This window comes from Bacillus rossius, chromosome 6, assembly GCF_032445375.1.
Source record: "Bacillus rossius redtenbacheri isolate Brsri chromosome 6, Brsri_v3, whole genome shotgun sequence".
NCBI lineage: Eukaryota > Metazoa > Arthropoda > Insecta > Phasmatodea > Bacillidae > Bacillus > Bacillus rossius.
The window spans coordinates 63422734-63445799 of NC_086334.1; the positions used below are offsets into that span (position 1 = coordinate 63422734).

Consider the following 23066-nt stretch of genomic DNA (forward strand, 5'->3'; position numbering starts at 1 on the left):
ACGACACAGAAAAGATATATGATTAGTCCAATTTAGATTCTCATCAAGATTCAGTCCCAGTAATTTTGCTGTTTTTACAGTATTAAGAATATTATTGCCAATAGTCACTTCAATATTATTTAATCTATTTATTTGAGAGTTAAAATATATAATAGAAGATTTTTGAATATTTAGAATCAGTCTATTATCAGTAAACCAAGTTTGCATTTGGTTGAGGGTTTTGGAAATTCTTTTTTGTAGTTCCTGTAAAGTCTGGCCTGTTACTATAATGGAGGTATCATCTGCAAACATGATAGTCTGAATAATCACATAACATAATGAGGCGAATAAGTTATTTCTGGTTTTAAATGAAGTAATCTAATATAAGTATATAAACACACGCATTATTAAACGAGATATGTAGCTAACCTAAACTAACCAAACATACAAACGATTTAAATATTTTTCAGAACCATAACAGAGACTCCATTTTGGACAAATCATGGTTTCAAAGAATAAAAAACGCTCAAATCTCTACCGGAATTGTGATTCCGCCAGCTCACGAGGTGGCGGAATTAATCCGGTAGATTGTGACGTAATTCCGATACAAAATTCCGCTAGCGAGTGTTCAAGAATAGGGTTTAGCAAATTTCTGGTGGAATCAAGTAATTCCGCTAGCGGAATTCTTCCAGCAGCGTCAAGAATAGGGCCCCTGAACTCTCGCCTTGTTCGGCACGTCGCAAGGTCGTACCGTTCGCTTCTGGTTTTTGTCATGTTGGTGAAACTAAAGTTTAGTTGTATTGTTTCGGCAACGATGCCTTGTTGTTTGTGGTTATATGTACGAATGAAAAGTTAAACTAATAATAAATGGACAGTTAAAGGTAAGTTATGTATTTCAAAAGTATAATAAGAAAAATTTGCCATATTAAACGATGATTTTTGCGGGAAATAACTTCAAGTGATATGCCTTACAAACTATTTAATTATACGGTAATACTCGGACAGAGCGGCCTTTTTAGAAGGGAAAGAAAAAAAATAGGAAAACATGGGTTACACACACTACACACTTAAATGATTTTACCCTGAACGGATGGTTTCTTAATTCCTAATAGTTTGTGAAAAATAATAGTTTTGTAGCTTACCTTACTGTACCAGCATCGGACGTCGTGGCTTTGTGGAACGAAAAGAAAATAAATCGAAAAATATGTTTTTGAATTAATAGAGACGCCCCTAAATTTACCCTGAAAACATGGTTTTCAATTCCTACTGGTTCGTAAAAAATATTAGTTCAAAGCTTACATTCCAATACCTGTGTTCTCACAATGCCGGCGCCAAACATTGCTTACCCGCGATCGTGTATCTCTTTGTTTAGCACAATTGTAGGCAAGTATGGGGAATTAAAAATAGGTTATGCAAATTCTTTCATTTCATGTAGTGAAGTTCATCCTTGGATCCTGAAGGCTAGATCCTGATGGCATGAAACTGTTGGCTTGATCCTGTGGTATGTAATGCTTGCTGTTTTAGTTAAGTACGTCGAAAGATCCTGGTGACATAATCCTGTAGTGCATGATGCTTGCTGTTTTAATCAGTATGTCAAAAGATCCTGATGGCATGACCCTTTTATCTTGATCCTGTGGTAGTACATTATGCCTGCTGTTTTCTATCAGTATGTCAAAAGATTCTAATGACTTGATCCTGTGGTACATGATACTTGCTGTTTTAATTCAGTACATTGGAAGATCCTGTGCATAAAAAAATATTGTCAGATAATAAATTATGATCATAGTCAAATGAAAAGGAATTTTTTCAACCTACAATCATAATTCTTAATTATTTCACAATTTATTTTGTGTGCAGATTCTTCTGAAGTAGTGAATTAAAACAGCAAGCATCATGCATCACAGGATCAAACCAATAGGATCATGCCATCGGGATCAAGCCTTCAGGATGTAAGGATTAACTGGGATATGTGAAACACCAGCCATATCAATCACAGACTATACAATGGCTGTATCAAAGAATTCCTTTGAATGATTGCAAAATTCAACGTTTCAGGCAATTCAGTGCACAGCATGTATTCCTAAAAGAAAATGAATGACATTAACAATTCTATTTAAATTTTTGCCTCCCATTGGCCCATTAGACTTATCTATTACAATGTGACTCAAACTAGTTTGTACTTTAAATGCAGTGTAACAAAACAAACATTTCGTAATACAATTACATATTATAATTTAACTGCAAATATGAAATATAAGCATTAAAAATACCCTTCAATTGCAATACAATATATTTTTTTAATAATTTCATTATCACACCAATTACATTGACTAAAGTTCTCTAAACAAAAAAAAATAATAAAAAAAACCACACAGTTAAACAACGAATGTCAGTGATTGTGTGAATACATAAGTACATATTGTAATGTAAGCTGTAAATTGTTATTTTTTCACAAACCACAAGGAATTAAGAAACCTTAATTCAGGAACATCTCAAGCATATGGAAAATATATATTCCTTTTTTTTTTCATGGGTAAACGATGAATAGCGGCATCAAAATAAAAGCACATGTATTATAATGTAAAATATAAAAATTTAATTTTTTCACAAACAAGTAGGAATTACAAAACCATACCTTCAGAGTAAATATAGGGATTTGTGTAGTGTGTGAAAACCATGATTTATGATTTTTTTTTCAGTTCTAAAAAGCCGGTCTGTCTGAATATTACCAAATATACAATAAAGCTGGACTCTGAATGTTCCATCTTGTCCGTCTGTCGTCTGTCAAAACCTTGCTAAGCTTTAACTTTCGATGGACGGATGGATGAAATCATAACATCTAAAATGTCTGACGTCATTTTATTTATATTGGAAGTTTTATTTTAGTTTGTTTATTTGTCCAGCTGCTTCCGTATTTTGTTCTTAACTTGCCTATGAACACGTTTGAGTTTGATAATAATTTGAAACAATAATTTTCTGAGTCAATAATGCACTGTAACTCAAAAATATATTTAAATAAATATTTTAGTGTTTGTCTAATCATTTATAACTGCTTAGCGTACATTAGCGTCAAACTGGTAAACCTTTACAAGAGAAATTTCCTCTAAAATACAATGTACAGAAACGAAACAAATGGCAACCAATGAAATTGTATTTTAAGATTAAGAAATATTAATGTAATTGAAAAATATATTATGCTTTATAGCATTGGCAGAAATTACACATATAATCAACAAAGTAATAAATTTTTAGAACATAAACATGGGTGCCACCGCAGCCAAGAACATGGCTTCTATTGGTCGCACGGAGCAACATAAATTGAAAAGCTCAGCATTGTTGAGTTCAGGGGCTTAGCCGGGGGGGGGGGGGGGGGGGGGTTTAGGGGTTCTAACCCCCCCCCCCAAGCCATTATTTTTTTTCTTATCTGAAAGGTTAGCTAAAAGCCTGGGTGTCTTACTGCTATCATCAGCCACTGCACTGGAGGGGAAGAGTAAGCGAGCCCTACCGATTCTCCTTCCCTTCCCCTACCCATGTCGCGAGCAGAAGCTATAAGGTTGTGACGCCGTGACGGGTCCCAAGCTTTCAAATATCTTACACCTATTGTATTTAACCAGCGCGGTAATTATAAGCAGGTTGTGAGTGGGTAACTCTTCAAGCTAAAGCTAATTGTTTCCAGTAATAGGCCAGTTCTGCCGAAACCCAACCATTTTTATTACTTTTTTTTTGTATTGTCGAGCTTAGAGCATGATTTATGATTTTGAGTGGGACGTGGACAAGGCACTGGATTGACTAAAATATCTTTAATTAATTTCTTAAATCATCACTCAAACAATTTTTTTTATTAAAAAATTAATAATATTTTTACCATTACAATATTTAAAGTTAAGTACCGAATACTGCTCAAATAGCACTATACACCGTAAAATCCAAATTTTTCCGGGGGGAGGACCCCTGGACACCCCGCTTTAATAGGGAGGGGGGGGGGGGGACTATGCTTCTTAACCCCCCCCCCCCCCCCCCTCCATACACAAATCCTGGCTACACTACTGGCTGAGTTAATCTGTACGGGTCTGTCTCCGTCTGCATACTGCATTCCATTATATCCGTCACCATTTATGTGATCTGTCTCCGTTTCTGTGTTGTAGAACAGGCCTAAATCCGAGTTTTACTACGAGAGAAACATAAGGGGTGCAAGAAATGCAAAAAGTTGAATGACGTTTTCAATTACCCTTTTAGCAAATAATTGTAAATTGTCCTGGAAATTTTATCGGTATCCTTGAAATTTTATTTAGCACACTCTGTGTTACAGTAAAACACTTGATTAAATAACTTAAGTTTCCTTTAACTGAAGTAAAATCTCTGTCCGTGCAGCATGTATTGTAAACAAACATAAATTCATAGATAACATGTCGTGAAGTAGACGTTCATCTATAAATTAAAAAGGCGTAATACACAAACTTGCACTTTAAAGCTGTTTTTTTTTCATTTCGGTGTTTTCACCAATGTGATTTTTTTTGTGGATTCCCAAAGTTAATGATCAAACTTAATATGAGCATTATATATTAATACAGAGATACTAGTAAAAACATTTTTAAAGCCATTAAAATGAGGAAATTATGATATACTTATAGTCAGATCTGTACATAATTCTAACTTTTATATTAATTTGTCAGTAATACTCTTAGCAAAAAAACATCACAGTTTCCTTCTTGTCACAAATCATACAAATATATTTACAGCTGCAAAGCTTTCAAGTTGATATTTTCCTTTGGGTGGAGGATGATGTTTCAGAATGGGCTATTGGTATTTGGCCACAAGTTACAGCATTTGTCGATTCTTACAAAGGTAAACCCAAATCTGCTCTGTGTACCAAGTCTTTTCAGACTGTTCAGAAGGCTACTAAAGATCCACTGATGGTTGCCAAATTGTCTTTCTTTTCCTTTATTGGAAGTCAGATACAACCATACCTCAAGTGCTACCAGACTGATTCCCCCATGATTCCTTTCCAAGCTTCTGACAAATAGAATTGTTGTATGGACTAGTGTCATTATTCATAAAGAAGAAAATTTTGGATAAGGCAAACAATGATGTAGATTTGTTGCACTTGATCCTAATAGCAAGGATAACACAGTGTTTACGAAGAGTATCGAAACTGGTTTTGCAACAAGAAAACAACTGATTATGTGTGTTACACAAAAGAAAGTCACAGACAAGGATGTTTTAGTGTTGAAATCTGAATGTCTACAGTTATCGAAAGTATTGGTTAAAAGAATTTAAGATAAAAACCCATTGAAATTTCCTGTAGTGAGATTTTCCAGGTGTCTTGACCCTATAACTCTACTATGCAATGAAACTGAAAACACTGAAACATTTAAAAAGTTGCTTCAGCAGATTGAAAATAGAAAACTGATCAGTACAGGTGTGTGTGATGCAGCTTTACTACAGTTCAAGTTGTTCCACAGAGAAGTGTCACCAGATCCTTCACAGTTTACAAACTTTGATAGAAATACTCAAAGGTTAGATTCTTTTTTTTTGTAAATATTTCCTGGACAACAAACAGTATGCCAGTATGCAGATTTGTGGAAAGTATTTAATCTTATTTTGACTCTGTCTCATGGCCAAGCATCTGTAGAACGTGGTTTCTCTGTCAACAGAGAAATGCTTGTGGAAAATTTAACAGAAAAAACTCTAGTAGCAATGAATGAGGATTGTGTACGATGAATTTAAAGATAAAAAAGTAAGTGATGTTATTTTCAGTAAAGAACTGTTGGGAAATGCTAGATCATCAAGAATGCGCTATCAGCACTTCTTGGATGAACAGAAGAAATAAACATCTAGAGAGGAAAGTAGTAGAAAGAGGTCACACATGTTAAAAATGTTCTAAGAACTGAAGAAGAAGCTGCAGATTGAGAAATCAATTGATTCAATGAATAAAGAAGCTGATTCAATGGCATTACTTGCTGAGAAAAGAAATGATTTCACTCTTCTTTCAAAGTCCAGCGCATACAGGAAAAAATCATGTGAATCGGCAGCCGAAGTCGCAAAGTTAAGTGAAGAGATTGAAAAACTGTTAAAAAAAGGTAATAATGGTTTTGTTGTAGTTTATAATCCTGGCAAAATATTGAAAAACAGCATTTTTATTATTATTAGTGTTTATCTTTGAATTAAGTGCTTGCCATTTTATCGATTACAACATAGTATCAAATAACAATTGTTATGTTTGAAAACCTGTGAAATGTCCTGGGAATGTCCTGGAATTGTCTTTGAAAATTTTTTTTCAATTTGTGTGTGAACCCTGTGTCACCAAGATGGTATCACGCCATTACCACCCATACGGGACAAGCACTGGAATTTTTATTTTTTTTTGGTTGGGACCAATAAATAATGTTTTGAATAAACTATTACTTTTTTTTGTATCGTAATCTAGACTATAACCACTCTTCCCTCTGGCTCTAATCTATTTTGCTATATTTCATTATCAAATAAATTATGTCTGTTGACTTTACAACTTATAGTGGTATTTGAAATTTGATAGCACTAGATTTTACAAAACTTCATGATGTTGAAAAATAATAGTTGCAGCAAAAGTGGTAAATTATGAGTAGTAAAATATCAGTATTACAAAGTAAAGTAGACTGGGTGGAACTGTAGTCTACTTTAGATAACTAAAAATTATTTTTCAAAACTTTTTAATTTTTAAAATTTGAATACTGGTTTCACAACATATGCTAGACCGGGAGTGACTGTTGTTTACAATTAAATACCCAGAAACTATTTTTTTTTGTAAATTAAAATACGTCAAAAATTCTGCATTTTCTATTCTTTACCCATAGTGTCCATATTCCCCTGCATGGCCTGTACGAATGTATGTGTAGTATTGTCATATCCGTCTCTAATGCACAATTTCACGTGTGTCAAACTAATAAGAATTCCTTTTTTTCACGCCAGGTTTCGTGCTACCGCACGTAACGAGTTGGCGCTCTGTGCCTCCACACTCGATAGTGGAGAATGGGAGGGGTCTCAAGAGTGGAGCACTTGATGGTTGAAAGGGGACGCATTCCATCCTTTCTTTCGGGCAAACATTGCCACTGGAAATGAGACATGTATTTCATCTTTCCTTACTATTTGATAAGTAACTAGCATATTTTTTGTTTGCATTTTAGTTGTTAAACTGTAGCAATTCACATACAATTTTATTTCTTTCTATACCAAAAATTTTGTTGTGTTAAGCATTGGTATTATTTCTTGACATAGTAATAAGTGCAAGGCAAAATATTTTACAAGTTTAGGTCCGTAGTTACAACTTGTCTGCTGCTAGCCTGTTGAACTGCTCGAAGATATTGCTGACCTCTCTTGACGTAAAAATAAAACATTTGCTGTTTCATAAAAGTATTTTCTGCATATAATACAGTAACAGCACTTATTTTGTACTAATAGCAAAGCATGGTTTTATAATTGAAAAATGTTGGTTAGTCTTCGAACCTCATATTTTAGTCATCTCTTATGTAGCACTGTTGACGGTTAAGCTAATTCTGATTGCTTTTGTTTCTGAGCGCACAGTTTGTTGCTGTGTGGTTCTGTGATATCACATGGCATGTGTTCCAGCGTGCAGCCACACTGAATGCGAGACGAGGTTGATGGGCGAAGCAGCCAGCATGGGCGAAGCAGCCAGAATGGGCGAAGCAGCCAGCAGGGATGAAGCAGGCGAGACGGCAGTGTCTTCCAGAAGCAGTCTGTGCTCGAGACTGAATGCCTGCGAAGACGTGGTGGCGATGGCGGACCGCTGTTCCGAGGATGGCGGTCCCGCGGTCGGCAAAGACGCGTGCAGGCGAGTGAGGAAGACTCTCTGTAAGGCATCGAAGCGCAAGGACAAGCAGTGGAATGTCATGCTGAAGCTGATGACAAAGCTGGGCGTGGAAGGACAAACGTTGCAACTGCAACAGGGGAACCCGATATGTGCGCTGAACAATCTTTGCTTGAAGAACCGCTGGAAGCTGCCGGAGTACACCAAGGTCCAGGACTCGCCTGCTCAAGTGAAGTGCGTGTTCATGGACCGGGTTGTGGTTGGTTCCGGGAGCAACAGGATTGCTGCCAAGCAAGATGCAGCACGTCAAATCTTGGATATTTTGGAAACCTGAGTGTAACCGTTCAGCCCAGTGAGGGCGATTAACAAATAAATCTCCAGTGTGAAATGCCGAGCCAAGTGTTTCAGCTTTTTTATTTATTTATTAGAATTGTTTTTGAGTATTAAATTAGTTGTGTGGTATATTTCTGTTTTTATTTACTTTAAATTTTATTGTGACTTGTTCTCATTGTATAGTTTTTTCCCCCTCATAAATTTAATGGCTTGATTTTAATATTCCTTGGAAATTATTGTGTTTTTGACTTCTTGTATCGATTGAAATTCTGTTGTGATAAATCAAGTTTTTTCAACTTTATCTTAGTACTTGATTTTTTATTTTTGTCATGTTACTAGTTTTTATTTATTTACATAAAATTTATTTGTAATTATCAATTATTGTTAGTAGTTCATTTCAGGCACCCCACATCATTCTGTGGGCTCTGTTGCTAGATGTCATGATGCCCCCAACCTGCCTTAGTAACAAAGATACATTTTTTTTTGCCTTTATGTATATTGTTTTAGTAGGTATTATTAATTTTTAACCTTATCACAATTATTTTTCAAACTCATATTAAAACATTAAAACTAGTTTTAAGTCAGTGGGCAAATAAATTATTTAAATAAATTTATTTTGAATAATGGCAAATAAATTATTTAAATAAATTTATTTTTCATTATCTCTGTTTGCTTAATTTTAATAATCACACAGGTAAAATTATAACTGCCATAGGCAATTTATTACATTATAGTATGTACAGTAATATTCTTATACGTCGTGACTAAGTTTTCAGCCGTATAATGCTGAATTGAAGAACTGGGCTGAAGAGTTCAGTGAGTGTATTGGTCACTTCAAATCTTGTCTTGAGATCATTTAAAATAACATCCAAAGCTCTATACACTTCTGTATTAGTTGTTTCCAATTGAGGGCGACTTCTTAATTTTGGAAACGTAGATGGTATGTTGATTGATTCTGCCACTAAACGTGACTCACAGTTGATGTCTTCCCACAAATTTCTCAGTAGCTGTATGTCTTCCTTCAGATCATTAATCAGTTTCACTTCCATGTCCAGAGAAATACTCTCTGACTGAATTGTTACACTCTTTTCATTGATGCAGCCCAACAATACCTTGAACCAAAATACTGTCATACATAGGCCTTCGAAAAGAAGAAAAGTATTTTTTAAGACCCATAACTTTATTTAATGTTTTTGGTTCTAAGCTTGAATTCAAATCAGTTAATACTCGTTCTAAGGTCTTTAATAGTCCTGGGTAGTGCTTTGCGACGGGAACTACGGCTTCAAATCTTGTTTGAGATTTTTTTTTTAAAGCGGCACTTCAGAAGTCAAAATATACCCCTTGTAGGGCTATGTGCAAGAAAAAGAATAGTTTCCAAGTTTCCAAAAATGGTCATAATTTCTGGGCATATTTTTTCTGTATTAACTCTTTTTCTGTTTAAGGAGTGAGCCCCACATGAAAAATAAAATGCCACATCATTTTTCTCTAGCAGTCTTGATTTTACTCCTTTTACTTTTCCACGCATGTTTGATCCTCCATCGTACCCTTGAGCCCTGCAATCCTCAAGAGGGAGATTATTTTCTGCTAAGACAGTTAAAATTTCATTAGTTATATCAGGGTGTCTACTGACCCTGGAAAACCTGGAAAATTCAGGGAATATTGTAATCAGGGAAAAATCTGGGAATTTTTTTAAAAATCAGGGAATTTTTGTGTGTTAGGTTGTAGTTGGCAATACGTTTTTTTGTTTATTGATCTGCTTGCATTGACGTATCATCAAGTGTATCGCGTCCCATTTTTTTAATTTTGAATGGAAAATAACGAACAGTTCCCACGTCCATTTTCTTTTATTTACCATCGGATTCGGAAGTGGCGTTAAATCACGTGATACAAACTGGTATAAGCTGGTCTGTTATCCTGCTGACGTACGTAAGCCTACTGCAGCATCTGCTTCCCACGTTCAGATTATACCGACAGGTGCATTTAATTTTAAGTATCTATGGATACACTCAATGTTAACTGGGCATTTTTGTTAGCTTTGAAAATACATATCACAGACACTTTTGGTGAAGATTCGCCATCGTTGCTAGAAATTGGTAGGTGTGCGCTTCATACGGTCCATGGTGCTTTCAAAACTGGAATTTCTGCTATACAATTGGATGTTATTAGTTTTTTGAGGCACAGTTACTATTTGTTTATGCATGTACCTACCTGCGAGGAGGGCAGATTACATTAGAATAACTGGATCAGAGCTTTTTTCCAAGAAATTTTGTGCAATCAGATGGAATACTGCAGTTGCTGAGCGTGCCATGAAAACGTTACCCCACCTAAAGAAATTTGTTAGTGAAGTTTCTATTTCATCTGTGTCTTTCAGTGTAGTGAAAAGTGCTCTTGAAGATAATCTTCTAGAAGTAAAATTGACATTCTTCTACTCTTTGGCATCAGAGATGGAATTGTTTCTCACAATGTTCCAAAGTGAAGCACCCATGGCACCTTTTCTCTATGATTCACTGGTAGACATTTTATTAGCTTTGGCAGGAAAGTTTTTGAAACCAGAGGTACTGAAGAGCTTTAGGGAGAAACGCAATGTATCTCGATTGGATGTAGATAACCAGGAAAATCCATTGACTGCTAACAATATAAAGTTGGGTTATGCAGTACGCCATGCCATCAAGAAAGAGAAAGTACCAGTAAAGTCTGTCCTGTTACTGAAAAATGATGTTAGGACTTGTCTAAAGGTTATGGTAAAAAAAACTTCAAGACAAAAGTCCCCTTAAGTACAAACTTACCAAGGGAATTTCCTGCTTATGTCCGTCTGTGGCTTTAAATTCGGATGTGAGGAAACAGCGTGTGAATTACAGTTTAGAATGTTGTCTTCAAAACAAGTGGCTATAAGGTCAAGAAGCTGATAACATTGAGTGATCATACCAGTTGGTATGTTCCTCGCAAGATTCTGAAGCACTGTTCTCGTCTTTTTCTCGAGAAGACTGGCGCCTTGATCACTTGTGGATGCTCATTCTTAAGGCACATACAGTAGTTGCCAAAACAGGCCTTCTAAAGTTTGTGAGGATGATGTTGGTACTTTCCCATGGAAATGCATCATTGGAAAGAGGATTTTCAGTAAATTATAATCTGCTGACTGAAAACTTGCAGGAAGAAATACTGATAGCACAAAGACAGATGTACGACTTTGTTAAATGTTCTGGAGGTGTAGAGCATGTTGATATCACCAAGTCCATGTTACAGTATGTAAGAAATGCTAGTTGTAGGCGTAAGGAAGCCCTGCAAACAAAACAAAAAGAAAAGGAAGCTACAGACAAGAAGAAGGCAGAAAAAGAAGAGTTCAAGAGGAGATCAAGGCATTGCAGTTGAAGAAGGCTTGAGTGTTGGATTTGGCTCGTTCTGAAGCAAGTGCAATAGACGCAAAACTTGTCACTGCAAAATTGATGTTTTTGCAAAAGTAAGTGTGTGAAATATTTGTAGCAGCATATTTTATTTGCCATCAATTGAGTCACTTTGGCCACGTCTGGAAGAAGGTATTTTTTTTACTAATTTAAGTGAGTTGAAATACTTTGAAACCCGTCAATGTGCTGTTATGCAGTTTTTTCAGTTTCGTGGAATTTCGTAATTGTGTTACAGAAAACCTGGAAAAGTTCAGTTTTAGACCTGGAAAACCTGGAAAAATCAGGGAATTTGATTTACTTGATCTGGTAGACACCCTGTTATATCTTCTCCACTTTTTTCGTTACAGTTAACGAATTTCATAAACCTTTCTTTTATTTCATATTGCTTAGAGTATTTTGAATGACATACCTCAAAATAAATACATTCTGTTCGTAATGTGATGCATCAGGGGTTGCATCAAAAATGAGCCCATATTAAATTGTTTCTTGTCTTTCTTCAAGTATAACTTTTAAAACTTTTTCACCATAAAGTAAAATGAACTCATTTTGACTCATCAAAGACAAGTAGTATGCTTGTCCTCTCATGTCCTTGCGATTGCAGATTTTTTACCTTAGTCAAGTGCTCCATTGTGATTTAATCGTATTTTCCTACTAACTCAACATTCTCTGAAAAAATTGACGTTATTTGCATCACCAGTTGATACATTATTTCCTTGGAAAGGCAACCCCCTTGATGCTATTGATACATTATTTCCTTGGAAAGGCAACCCCCTTGATGCTAGAATGAGAGTCACGTCTAAAATTAGTTGAAAATTGCTTTTCACTTTTGTGCTTCGTTCAAAATTTGTTTTTGAAGACCACTGTCCATACGTTTTGAATTAATTGATTGTTGGAGGGATTTCCATTGACAATGACTTAAATGGTCATTGCTTCTTTTCATGCTCGGAAAGTTTAATATACCACATTTTCCATGGAAATGGAGTCGGAGAAAATCCTATGTTTGTAAATTTGCTTATTTTTAGGCCATTAGCAAAAAAAGTACAGGCAATGCAATGAAGTGTCTGTTTTGTAGAGCTCCAAATTAACCAGTCTCTGGAGTACTTTTCTTGATTGTTTACAGATTTAGAATTGAGAAGATAGCTAGGAAACAGTTTTCCTGTTTCGTTGTTATATAATGTCTTAGCTATCATTAATTATTTCTGGCCATGTGCCTGGGTCGGTAAAATCTATAATTGATTCATCATTGTTAGAACGCTCGTCAGTTGAAATGTCGTTTTCGTAATTACTACCCTTATTGATAGAATCTACATCATGTCCTTTTCCTGCCTGCACCTTGGAGGAAGTATTATCTGTATTGTCATCAGTTTCAACCAATAATTCACTGGACACCGTCACAGTATCATCAGTAGTATTACAAGTAGGTAAACTGTCACTTTTAACACTTACATCATCAGCACAAAGAGAACGGTTATCAATGTCATTATTCTTTTTTAAAAACTTGGTAATATTCTGCAGGCCTAACAGCCACTTTTGCATCTTTAATGGCTATTAACTTTCGTTTTTGCGCTCCAGATTTGTGCTTGATATTACTTGTAGACATAATGACACATTAACTGCCATACGGAAACACAAGCACCTGTGAGGGTTGTTGATTCACCGACAGGACACGGGACATGTTGGTGGGGAGGAGCAAGTGGGCCGTGGGGTGAGGAAGACTAAAAAGAGCAACATTACGTCATCGACCTTGAGCCGAGTCGTCCGGTAGGGCAGGAGGGCGGCAGTGTTCTGCACTGTCAGCATGGTGTAACTCACAGTTGTGGATTCAGACACGTTCTGTACGCACAGCATATTCCGAATCAGATTACTTTGGTGTAATATTTTATCGGTAACTAAAACTAGGCCTAGCTGTTTAAATTTTTTCTATGATTTATTTAAAATATTCTACTTTATCGTTTTAATTTTTTTCTTTCCTTCTCGGGCTCCATCAAACATGTTTTCTTTAGAGGTTACGCTTGAAAGAGGGACATATAATTGGATACGTGCGATCACTGCTAATCATAAAGTGCTGCAGGGCGAAGCGCGGCCTTCGATGTGCTATTTATAGTCACGCGCCGCCGGCCCCCCGGCCGGTACCGCCGCAACCACTATGTCCCTGCATTTTACATCTGTAATATCTTCCAAAATATTCATTTAAATTACATGCTGTAAAGGGCCATATTGATCTATATTAAATGCACAATGTATTTAAGGTACTTAATTGGATAAGGATTAATGCTCTATTGCTTAAAATCATTTCGTAAATAAGCCATTATTTCTCGTAAAAAGTAAAGGATAAAAAATGGTTATAGTGGGTTATCCCTAAGAGATAGAAATATAACATCGCTGACTTTTTTGTAGACCTTTTTAAGGTGTACAATACTGTAGTCATTATTTTGATCTATCTCGTAGGGTTCAGCCAGCGTTTGCAATGTAAGCGCAAAAAAAGTGTTTATTTACGACATCACATTAGAAACCTCTAAAATTATCAGTGTTTCTCTACTATATTATGCATGTATTATACATATAAACCTTCCTCTTGAATCACTCTATCTATGAAAGAAACAGCATCAAAATCCGTTGCGTAGTTTTAAAGATCTAAGCATACATAGGGACAGACAGCGGGAAGCGACTTTGTTTTATACTATGTAGTGATTTCCAACATGAACAAAACAAGAACACATTAATTTGCTTGTTTTCGAGTATTGATGTTAACAGAACACTGGCAAGTACTGAAAGACTAATTTTTTTTTAAAAATAGGCATTAGTTAATAACTATTGGTGGTGGCTGAAGTGGTAGCTATGGAACAGGATGTTCAACAAGGAAGCCACTGTGTCTAGGATTTCCTCCCCCCTTCCCCCACATAACCGTGAAGACTCTAATTATCTTTTGGAATGACTTGTCATAGAATAAACAGTATGAAAGTACTGTGCCTGGTATTAGATAGGTATTGATACAGTATTTTTTATGTAGGTCACTACAGTACAACATAATATTCTATGAGGTTATTCCTGCAGGCAAGATGTGGCAAGGACAAGGTCATTTGTTCCCAAACAATAACAAAATGAGAATTCAGCTGCAGACCCGTATCAAGCCTCTGCGAGGCCCCTGGTATTATGCTGAAAAGAGGCCCCTTTTGCAGGAGTGAACATACCCCAAGCAAAAAACAGGGGGTTCGGGATCCTTCCCGGAAAAATTTGTATTACAAGGTGCAAAATATTGAATATACAGTTGGAAGAATTGCAATATTTTCTACTGTTTTTAATCTTTACACGAATAAATAATAATTTGTATTACATTAACTTAAGTTCAGTTCCTTTGATACAAAAAAACAATACAATTTCAAAGGTTTTTCAATAAAATAAGTTTTACATTGGAAAAAAACACTGTAAGTCTTTCACTATATATATAAATATTTTTTATTTTATTTATAGCTACTTATACTTAACAGAACTAAGTATTATTAATGTTTATATCGGATGACATCAAAACATGCAGTAATAATTAACCTAAAATTGTTTTTAAATTATTCAATCTGCGACTGATTAATTTCTGAGGTTATATTGAAATCAATTAATGGTCTTTACTACTGTAAGCTGTAACAATACCAATTTTTATTTCAATAATGCAAAAAAGTGTTAATGAAAGATTGAACTTCTTCAAAATCAAGTATACCTTCCCCTTTAAGCACTAGTACCAAAGTCTACTTCAAAGTTTTCAACCTCTTGCACATAATGTCTATGCCTATCAATAATTTAAATATGCTTCTTTCTACATTTTTTGAGGCAAAGTCTTTGATGACATCACTAAAGTATAGCGTTTTAAGTATGTCACAATAATCTTCAGTTTTGGAAAAGATCGTTCACCCGAAGCATTTGACACCATCATTGATAAGAACATTCTCAGAGAAATTTCCACATTCGGAAATGCTGGCAAAAATCCATTTTCATACAGATGATGATATATGGCTTGTAAATTCAACTTCTTTGTAGGAGTAGATCGACACCCAACATCATCACCTCCTTCCAAATTTTCTTCGTACATTACAATATTTCTTTCCCCTTCTGATTCACCAGAGTTTGCACAATCGGAACCAATATAAAGGTGTACAAGCTGCAAAATGTCATTATTTTCTGTAAGATAACTTTTTAAATGTAGGCATTATTCAACAAGCTCCAACTTGTTTACATCTTGTTTGTATACAGAAGCAAAATAGTCCCAACAAATTTTCAGTTTGTCTTCTTGAAGATCAATTAAATCCTCCAGAAATCCGAATATCTTCATAACTCTTCTGTATGCTTTTGTGCGTATATTTAGATTCAATACCAATGAGTCTATGATTGGAAGGTAGGTCTCAACTCTAAGTTTATCTGTTCCTTTGAAAATAGTATCTGGGCTGGGTTGCTGCTGTTGTCGAAAAACGTAAGCCGAGTGCTGCGTCTATTTGTTCTGTTCTCAGAATTCTCACTATTTGTGTTTTTAGTTGATGCCAAAGCGGAACTTTCGTAGCTGTCAAAACTGCCTCTTTTCTGTTCAACATATGATTTTAGAGACTCGAGAACTTTAACAGCTACTGACATAGTAAGAGTAGGTTTTTGCAGGAACGTGTTGACCTTGTTGATTCTTCCCAAGTATCATTGCAAAAGTAAGTGAGAAACACTGTCTCAAATCTTTCCATGCATTTCTTCAAACCCGCAGCTTTTAATTTCGTGTCAGCATACTGCTCGGTGTCATTTCTAATCGCATTCAGTACTGACTCAATCACTTCATATCCTTCGCTCAATGATAAAACAGCATCTGCCCTAGCTGACCATCTAGTGGTGGAGAGTGGTTTTAGCTTTTTACTTCAATCAGTCATAGCAGATAACAATATGTTCCATCTGCTAGTTGATGCTGAAAAAAAGTTGTTCTGTGATTGAATGAAGTCAAAATATTTTGTCGCATTTTGGTTGCTTTCTGCTGCTACTACACCAACAAGATTCAAAGAGTGGGAAGAACATGGTATAAATTCTGCTAGTGGGTTTTTGTTGTCTGATTCTTGCTTGCAAACCAGTGTATTTGCCACTCATGTTTGATGCATTGTCGTAAGATTGTCCCCGACAATTTTCAAGAAGAATACCACAGTTTCTCAACAAACAAGTTACTTATTTGAAGAGTGTTTCGGCTGAATGCCCATTAATGGCAATGAATTTCTAGAACCTTTCAGTTGTTTCACTATTTATTACATACCTAATAATAAACGTAAGTTGATCAGTATGTGCTACATCAGGTGTGGAGTCTACACATATCGAGTAATACTTGGCCTCCTTAATGTCTATAACAATCTGCTCAAACACTTTTCTCCCCATCACTTCAATGAATTCATTACACACAAAAGACGACAGGTAAGAAACATTTCCTCGGCCTGTATTTCCATATTTCTTTATATGTTCTTTTAAAAATGGATCTATTCACTTATCAACTCAAGTGACCCTAAATAGTACCCGTTATGTGGATTACCAAATTTCTCTTGATCTCCTCTGAATGGTAGACCTCTTTCAGCTAAAAACCTTACGAGAGAGACAACTCTAACAAAACATTCTGCCAATATTCACATTCCTTATTAATTTCGATCTGGAGTGCTGTATCAATTCTTCCTACTTCTTTGCAGCGTCTCAAGTACACTAACATATTATTTCTATGCTCCTTCCCATTTTCGTGGGCAGTTAGAGACTGTGTTGCATGTTTATAATAGTTGAAGCCTTCTGAACAGAAGGGACTGGAAGAATTAGAACCAAAATGTTTACAAACAAATCAATATACTCGACCAGATGATGATGAATACAGTAACCATTCACGCCTGATTTTCTCCCCAGTCTGAAGCTCCCGGAAAAACATGGTTGGACACAATGTTCGTGACTCAATTACTTTTTTGCTATCTTGTGAACACTCATATTTACGAACAGAATCAATAAAATTGTGGTTGAAATTTTGACAGCAAGAAGGACCTTTCCTTATCCAATATTATTGAAGTTCATTTTTAGAACCTCGAAATAACTTCCATTGTTCTACATCTTTACCTGGTTCCATTTCATCACAACTGCGTATTTCATATTTCTCATGTGAAACTGAATTATGAAGGTCATAAATAGTTGCAGGAGAGCTGTCGGGATAAACTTCTTGAACATTTACGAGTGAGGAGGATGACGGTGACGGACCAGGAGATAAAACATTGTGATCAACTGGAACTGAATTCTGAAGGTTATAAATAATTGAAAGAGAGCTGTCGGGATAAGCTTCTTTAACATTTACGAGTGGAAAGGATGACGGACCACAAGATGTAGCATTGCGATCAACTGGAAGACGATCTGAAGAACTAGAAGTGAGATTAATAATTAAGCCTAAATTTATTTCAGCACCAGAAACTGTTTGAAAAAATGAAGTCACTTTTGGTGAAGATTCTATAAATAGTTTACTTCTTTTAACCTTTTGTATTTTATGGGCAGCACTTTCATAGATATGTTTCATGATTGCGATTAAGGAGCACTTTCAATCTTCTAATAAATTCCCACAGTTACATGGTAGACTGTTCACCTGAAAATAAATTACTTGATTTAATCATACAATCAAAATAAGAAAATTGCAATACATATATATATATATATATATACACACACACACTATTTGGATCGGAAAACTACATAGGACATTTGCCTATCTGTGCAGATAAATTTATTGTATAAACCAATGAATTTTGGAAATAAACGACTGTCAAATAGCCACATGAAACAATAACAAGATAAAAAAAGAAAAAATTCGAACAGGAAAACTTAAAACCAAAAACATTAGATATTCTATCTGTGAACATTCACCCTAGCCAACTGTTTTTTTTTTTATGTTAGAATCCTTCGCGAGGTCGAGACACAACCAACGAGTCTAACATTCCCCCCTTTACAACTATTATGTCAAGCCCTGTGACTATGTGACAGCGACAATACAGACTTGTGTCAAGTGGTGACTCTAACGGACGAACACAAATACCCATGCCTTACCCAGGACTCGAAGCCAGAACCACAACCTCCCGCACCACAATCAGGCGCGCTACGGAGACCGGAAACTCGGTCACTATGCCACTACTGAAGGATGTGCAAAACTTAAAAAAAATAAGGAAAATACAAATTTCTTAGAATCACGTTTTTAGAAGTTAAGTTTTTATATACTGTTAAGTAATTATATGACTTTTTATTTTAATTACTAAGTAATTATATGACTTTGTCTTATAATTACTTATGTACCCCAATCCCAAAAGAAAATTAGAACATGTTCTATTATAGTTTCTGTTATATTTTCGGGTAAAGAAACTGTAAAACCTAGAAGCCCGTTATACAATGGCTCGGAAGCGAATTCGTATCATAAAAACACATGTGAAAATGTGTTCTAATCCTGTAAATAATATTTGAATCGTAATCACTATAAATACCACATATTGTCACAAACTGCATATTTCTCCTATCTTTTTTCTGCTTCTCTTTTCTGTTTTTTTCTCTTTTATAATTCCAAACACTAATGGAGGTGATGTACTGATGTACATAAGAAGCTGACGTAGATTCAACATGAATTTATAAACTATATACGACAGAAATGTTTGTTTAATGATTAAACATGAGTAATATTGTAAATGCATAACCTTTTTCATTTATTTTGTAATCCTTATGACTTGTCTAATATCTTTGTACAATTGGGTATGAAAAATATCCTAAGGATGCAATAAAACAAACAAAAAAACTACGTTTTCAGTTCCGCATCCGAGTTATTTCGCTTCTGCGCCATTGTAGAACGATCTTAAAAACTACTACGGAACTGGGCCTCGTACGAATAAACAGTAGGCTAAATTTCTCATGCTATTGCTAAGCCCAGTGATACAAATCAGTTACCATTACTGTACACACATTTTACAAAACGGCAATTTATTTGTAGTAACAACACAGAAAACAAACTTTCACTTACTCTCATAGCCCAGGGCAGAACTGTTTCTTTACGCAGTAGATCGATTCATCGATAGGTAAAACGCACATTGTTTAAATGTACTGCCAGCAGAATGCGCGCAGTACACCTGCACGCTGACCACCATTCGACAGCTAGCTGCTTGATACGATTCCTTTTGATTGGTTTGATAGAGTGTAATGTATAAATTAATAAAAATGAAAAAAATATTTATGTAAGGAATTATGTATCATCGAATATTTTTTATTCCTCAAGCCGGAACAAGAAATATTTTTCTTGCAATTGTGTATTGCCACACACTTGTCACAGACAGAACAATTGTAGTGTGTGTTTTCTTTGGCGTTGGTGATTTATATGAGGCAGACTGAGGCCCCCTGGGGGGCGAGGCCCCCGGCAGCCGCCGGGTGCGCCTATACGTTAATGCGGCACTGTTCAGCTGCTGTAATACAGCGAGCTGACAAATCGCAAGCTCACATGCGCTCGCTTGCAGAGAATAAGCTTAAAACTAAATACTCATGTTGATGCTTTCATACATGCTTGGTAAGCATTCTGGTCTACAGTTACTTGTCATTCCAATATGGCACTGTTGCCAGTTCAGCCGTGAGCAAAGCTGAGTTTCAACCAGCAGAATTAACTCGCAAGTCTGCCGCATGTAGATAGGTAGCAAAAACTCAAATTTCAGCAAATAAATATAGTGAAATTTTCTACAGTGGCAGTCTTTCAATTGTAAAGCTTTCTCTATTATACATACAAAACACAGGTTACAATAAAATAAGGGAAGGATTTCTGAGAACAATTACTGAACATAATTTGAAGGCACATGTTCTGTTCTAGAGCCTAATAATGTTTGCATTCCATTCAAAAAAAATATAGGGCACATAACGTTTCCAGGCAATATTCAAATTTCAAGCATACCTAGATTCACAATACACAACACACATGTTTACCAGCTTTTCTTTGAATACAAATAAATCCAAGAGTGGTTGTTCCGAGTGAGACTGCGACAGCATGTCGCTCAACTCAACTCCACACAGCAACAGATGGCACCACAGTCGAGTATAAGGTGGCGTCCTGTGGGAAGAACCTCACGTTATTCTACACAAGTTAGCGCACCAATCCAAACTTGTCAGCCAGCACTTAAAAACTTAAAAATCAAAGAGAACTCACATTGAGGATTGATTTATTTGAAATGCTCCTAAATTAATTTTTCTTAAGAACACAATACCCCACGGTTTTCGGTAGCTTAACAAATAGGAATTTCTCAGTAATTTTCACAAATGATTTAACTTGTATGAGAACTGAATGACCTTGACGTTTCAGCAGGCTGATCCGAAGGGCGGGCTATTGGTGGGTGTCTGAAGTTACGTGGTGAAGAAGTGGTAGTGATAGTCAGACCAACCTGCCTAGCTCCACAGGCAGATCACGTGTGTCACGCCTGCTGTCTTCCCACCATCAATCCTGACCAGATGTCTGGCAGTTACAAACTACAATGTACAGCGTGACATCCACATCAAAAGTATAGTTTGAACCAATTTGGGGACTTCCAGAAAGAAGATTCCTTTGATGAAATCTTGCAGTATGTTTCTAAGGGATTGCAGTGACTGTGGTTATGATACTAGGTAAATTATTGAAGCACTTGCCATTTAAGAAGTGCCTATTTGAAAAACTTATTCAGAAATAGAAGAAGCATTTTGACTATGAGTACACATTCACTAACTTTGAGATGTTTTACATATCTTGCACTGCCATACCATCTTTGAACTTAATGAACAGGAATTTCTGTCTAACATCAAGACACTCACATGCTTTTTGACTTTGAAGTAAAATAAAAGAAAGTAAATATTGTGTCAGGATTTCAATATACAAGTTTAAATAAAAATTATAATTTTTTTTTTCAAAAACACTTTTCTTAAACTGAACTTTTTACGTAAATCAATACCTTCATGTTCCCTACTGCACAAACACACATTTTATAACGTATAATATATTCAAAAACATCAGCCATTCTTTTATTTAAATTTAGAATTTTGTGAATTTCTTCAGTGAATTGAACACAAGTTGAGTGGGTCAAAATAACAAAACTTTTGGGCTGGCCTGATCGAAAAACCACCCCATCCTATACTCTCACTCCTTTAAAAACAATTTTTGTTCTTCGTGATGAAATTTTTCACACTTGACATTAAAAAAAGAAGAAAATTACTATCTACTACTGATTATAAAAAAAAACTAATCCCATCATCCATACACCAGTAGTCTGAATTACTTAAATAAAACATTACATTCTGTTTTCATAGCTAAATATTCCCAATACTGTAGTGTATTTTAAATTCAAAGAGTACTGCCTTGCCTTAAAGGATGGACCATTAACTCACTACCTAGGTAGCAAGAATTACCCAAGGTCAAAATTATTTAAACAAACAGCGTGTTGACGAGAAATCCTTGCGTAATCCTAATAACACACACAATATATCTTATCCCAACAAACATAAGAAAACAATAATGCAAGTTCAGTCACTTAACCAGTTTATAAGAAATCTAAAGGTCTCTTCATAACTCTTTTTGATCAATCTGTTCAAGAACAGGAGGTCATAGACTATACTAACAATGAACTTAATTTTTCACAAGTACCAGTTGTCAAACTTTGCATGAAATGCAATACATATGCTTCAGTTCATATCTCCGTTCTTGAAAATGACAACAGAATTAATAACACTGTTTTCTGGCCTAATGGCTACCTTATAACCCCCCTATCTTCAGCAAATTTCATCCTGAGCAAATTGCCTCTAGTAATTTGTTTATTGCTAAACCTGTAAATGTAAGCCCTATAACAAGTAAGCCCTTTCCTAATACCACAGACTCCTTGCTTACCAAGGTGCATTTCCTCCCAACCCCCCCTTCCCCCCAGATATTTTAATACATAATTTTTTCCCCCTCTTCCTGCACAGTAATTTCACATATGTATAATGCTCAACTCTGAGAAATTTACTACCAAAATGTTAAGTCATAAATTAAATCCAATGGCTAAGTAGGGATGAGCGGCCCCCACACACACATTAGTTCCAAATTTTGGCCAAAAGTTGCGTCTGATGGGTTACAAACTCACCCCAAATTTCAACCTTGTAGCTGCTCTAGGAACAAAGATAAAAATACCACTAGTATTTTTTGTGAAGATTTTTTTTCTCAAGATCTACTAGACATATTTTTATGAAAAAAAAATGTTGTAAATATATTCAAAGCGATTCAAAGAAACAATCAAGAACCTGATCCCAAGAACTTATGAACCCAAAAAAAAATACCTCAAAATGGCGGCGCTTCCCCCTCCACCGCGCGCGATGCGTCACAGTACTCACTTAGCGTAACAAATTCTTTGATCCTTTAGCTATCCAGTGGTGTAATTAAATTTTGGATGGAGATGATAGATATGTAGCTGCAACACCAAACTGTATTCCCCGATTTGGTTATCATTCCTTTATTGAATTACCTCCCACTATGGAAGCAATTTTAAAGACGTATTCACGTCAAAAATGGT

The 23066-nt window shown here is 35.6% G+C and overlaps 1 protein-coding gene and 1 long non-coding RNA gene across 4 annotated transcripts; one reads left to right on the forward strand and one right to left on the reverse strand.

The window, feature by feature from the left end:
• The first annotated feature begins 314 nt into the window (after positions 1-314).
• LOC134533260 (uncharacterized) lies at positions 315-8417 on the forward strand. Of its 3 annotated transcripts, none has more exons than XM_063370692.1 (3): positions 315-860; positions 6928-7111; positions 7585-8417. In XM_063370692.1, exons 2-3 carry the CDS (start codon positions 7081-7083, stop codon positions 8115-8117), a joined length of 564 nt encoding a protein of 187 aa, XP_063226762.1. In that variant the 5' UTR covers positions 315-860; positions 6928-7080; the 3' UTR covers positions 8118-8417. The 3 variants fall into 3 exon arrangements, with proteins under 3 accessions (XP_063226762.1, XP_063226765.1, XP_063226764.1); XM_063370694.1 differs by having other exon boundaries at positions 326-860; positions 6928-7082; XM_063370695.1 differs by lacking the exon at positions 6928-7111 and having other exon boundaries at positions 321-860.
• Positions 8418-20360: 11943 nt separating this feature from the next.
• LOC134533261 (uncharacterized) lies at positions 20361-22844 on the reverse strand. The gene is made up of 2 exons (XR_010075282.1): positions 22641-22844; positions 20361-20608 (listed from the first exon to the last, which is right to left on the reverse strand). It is a non-coding gene; the product is annotated as an uncharacterized LOC134533261 (long non-coding RNA).
• Between the last annotated feature and the right edge of the window lie 222 nt (positions 22845-23066).

Excerpts from the sequence above, each read along its gene's own strand:
- LOC134533260 (XM_063370692.1), top strand. The coding sequence starts at position 7,081 with ATGTATTTCATCTTTCCTTACTATTTGATAA. Across the intron at positions 7,112-7,584 it reads CTTTCCTTACTATTTGATAA|CGTGCAGCCACACTGAATGC; the intron begins GTAACTAGCATA and ends CATGTGTTCCAG.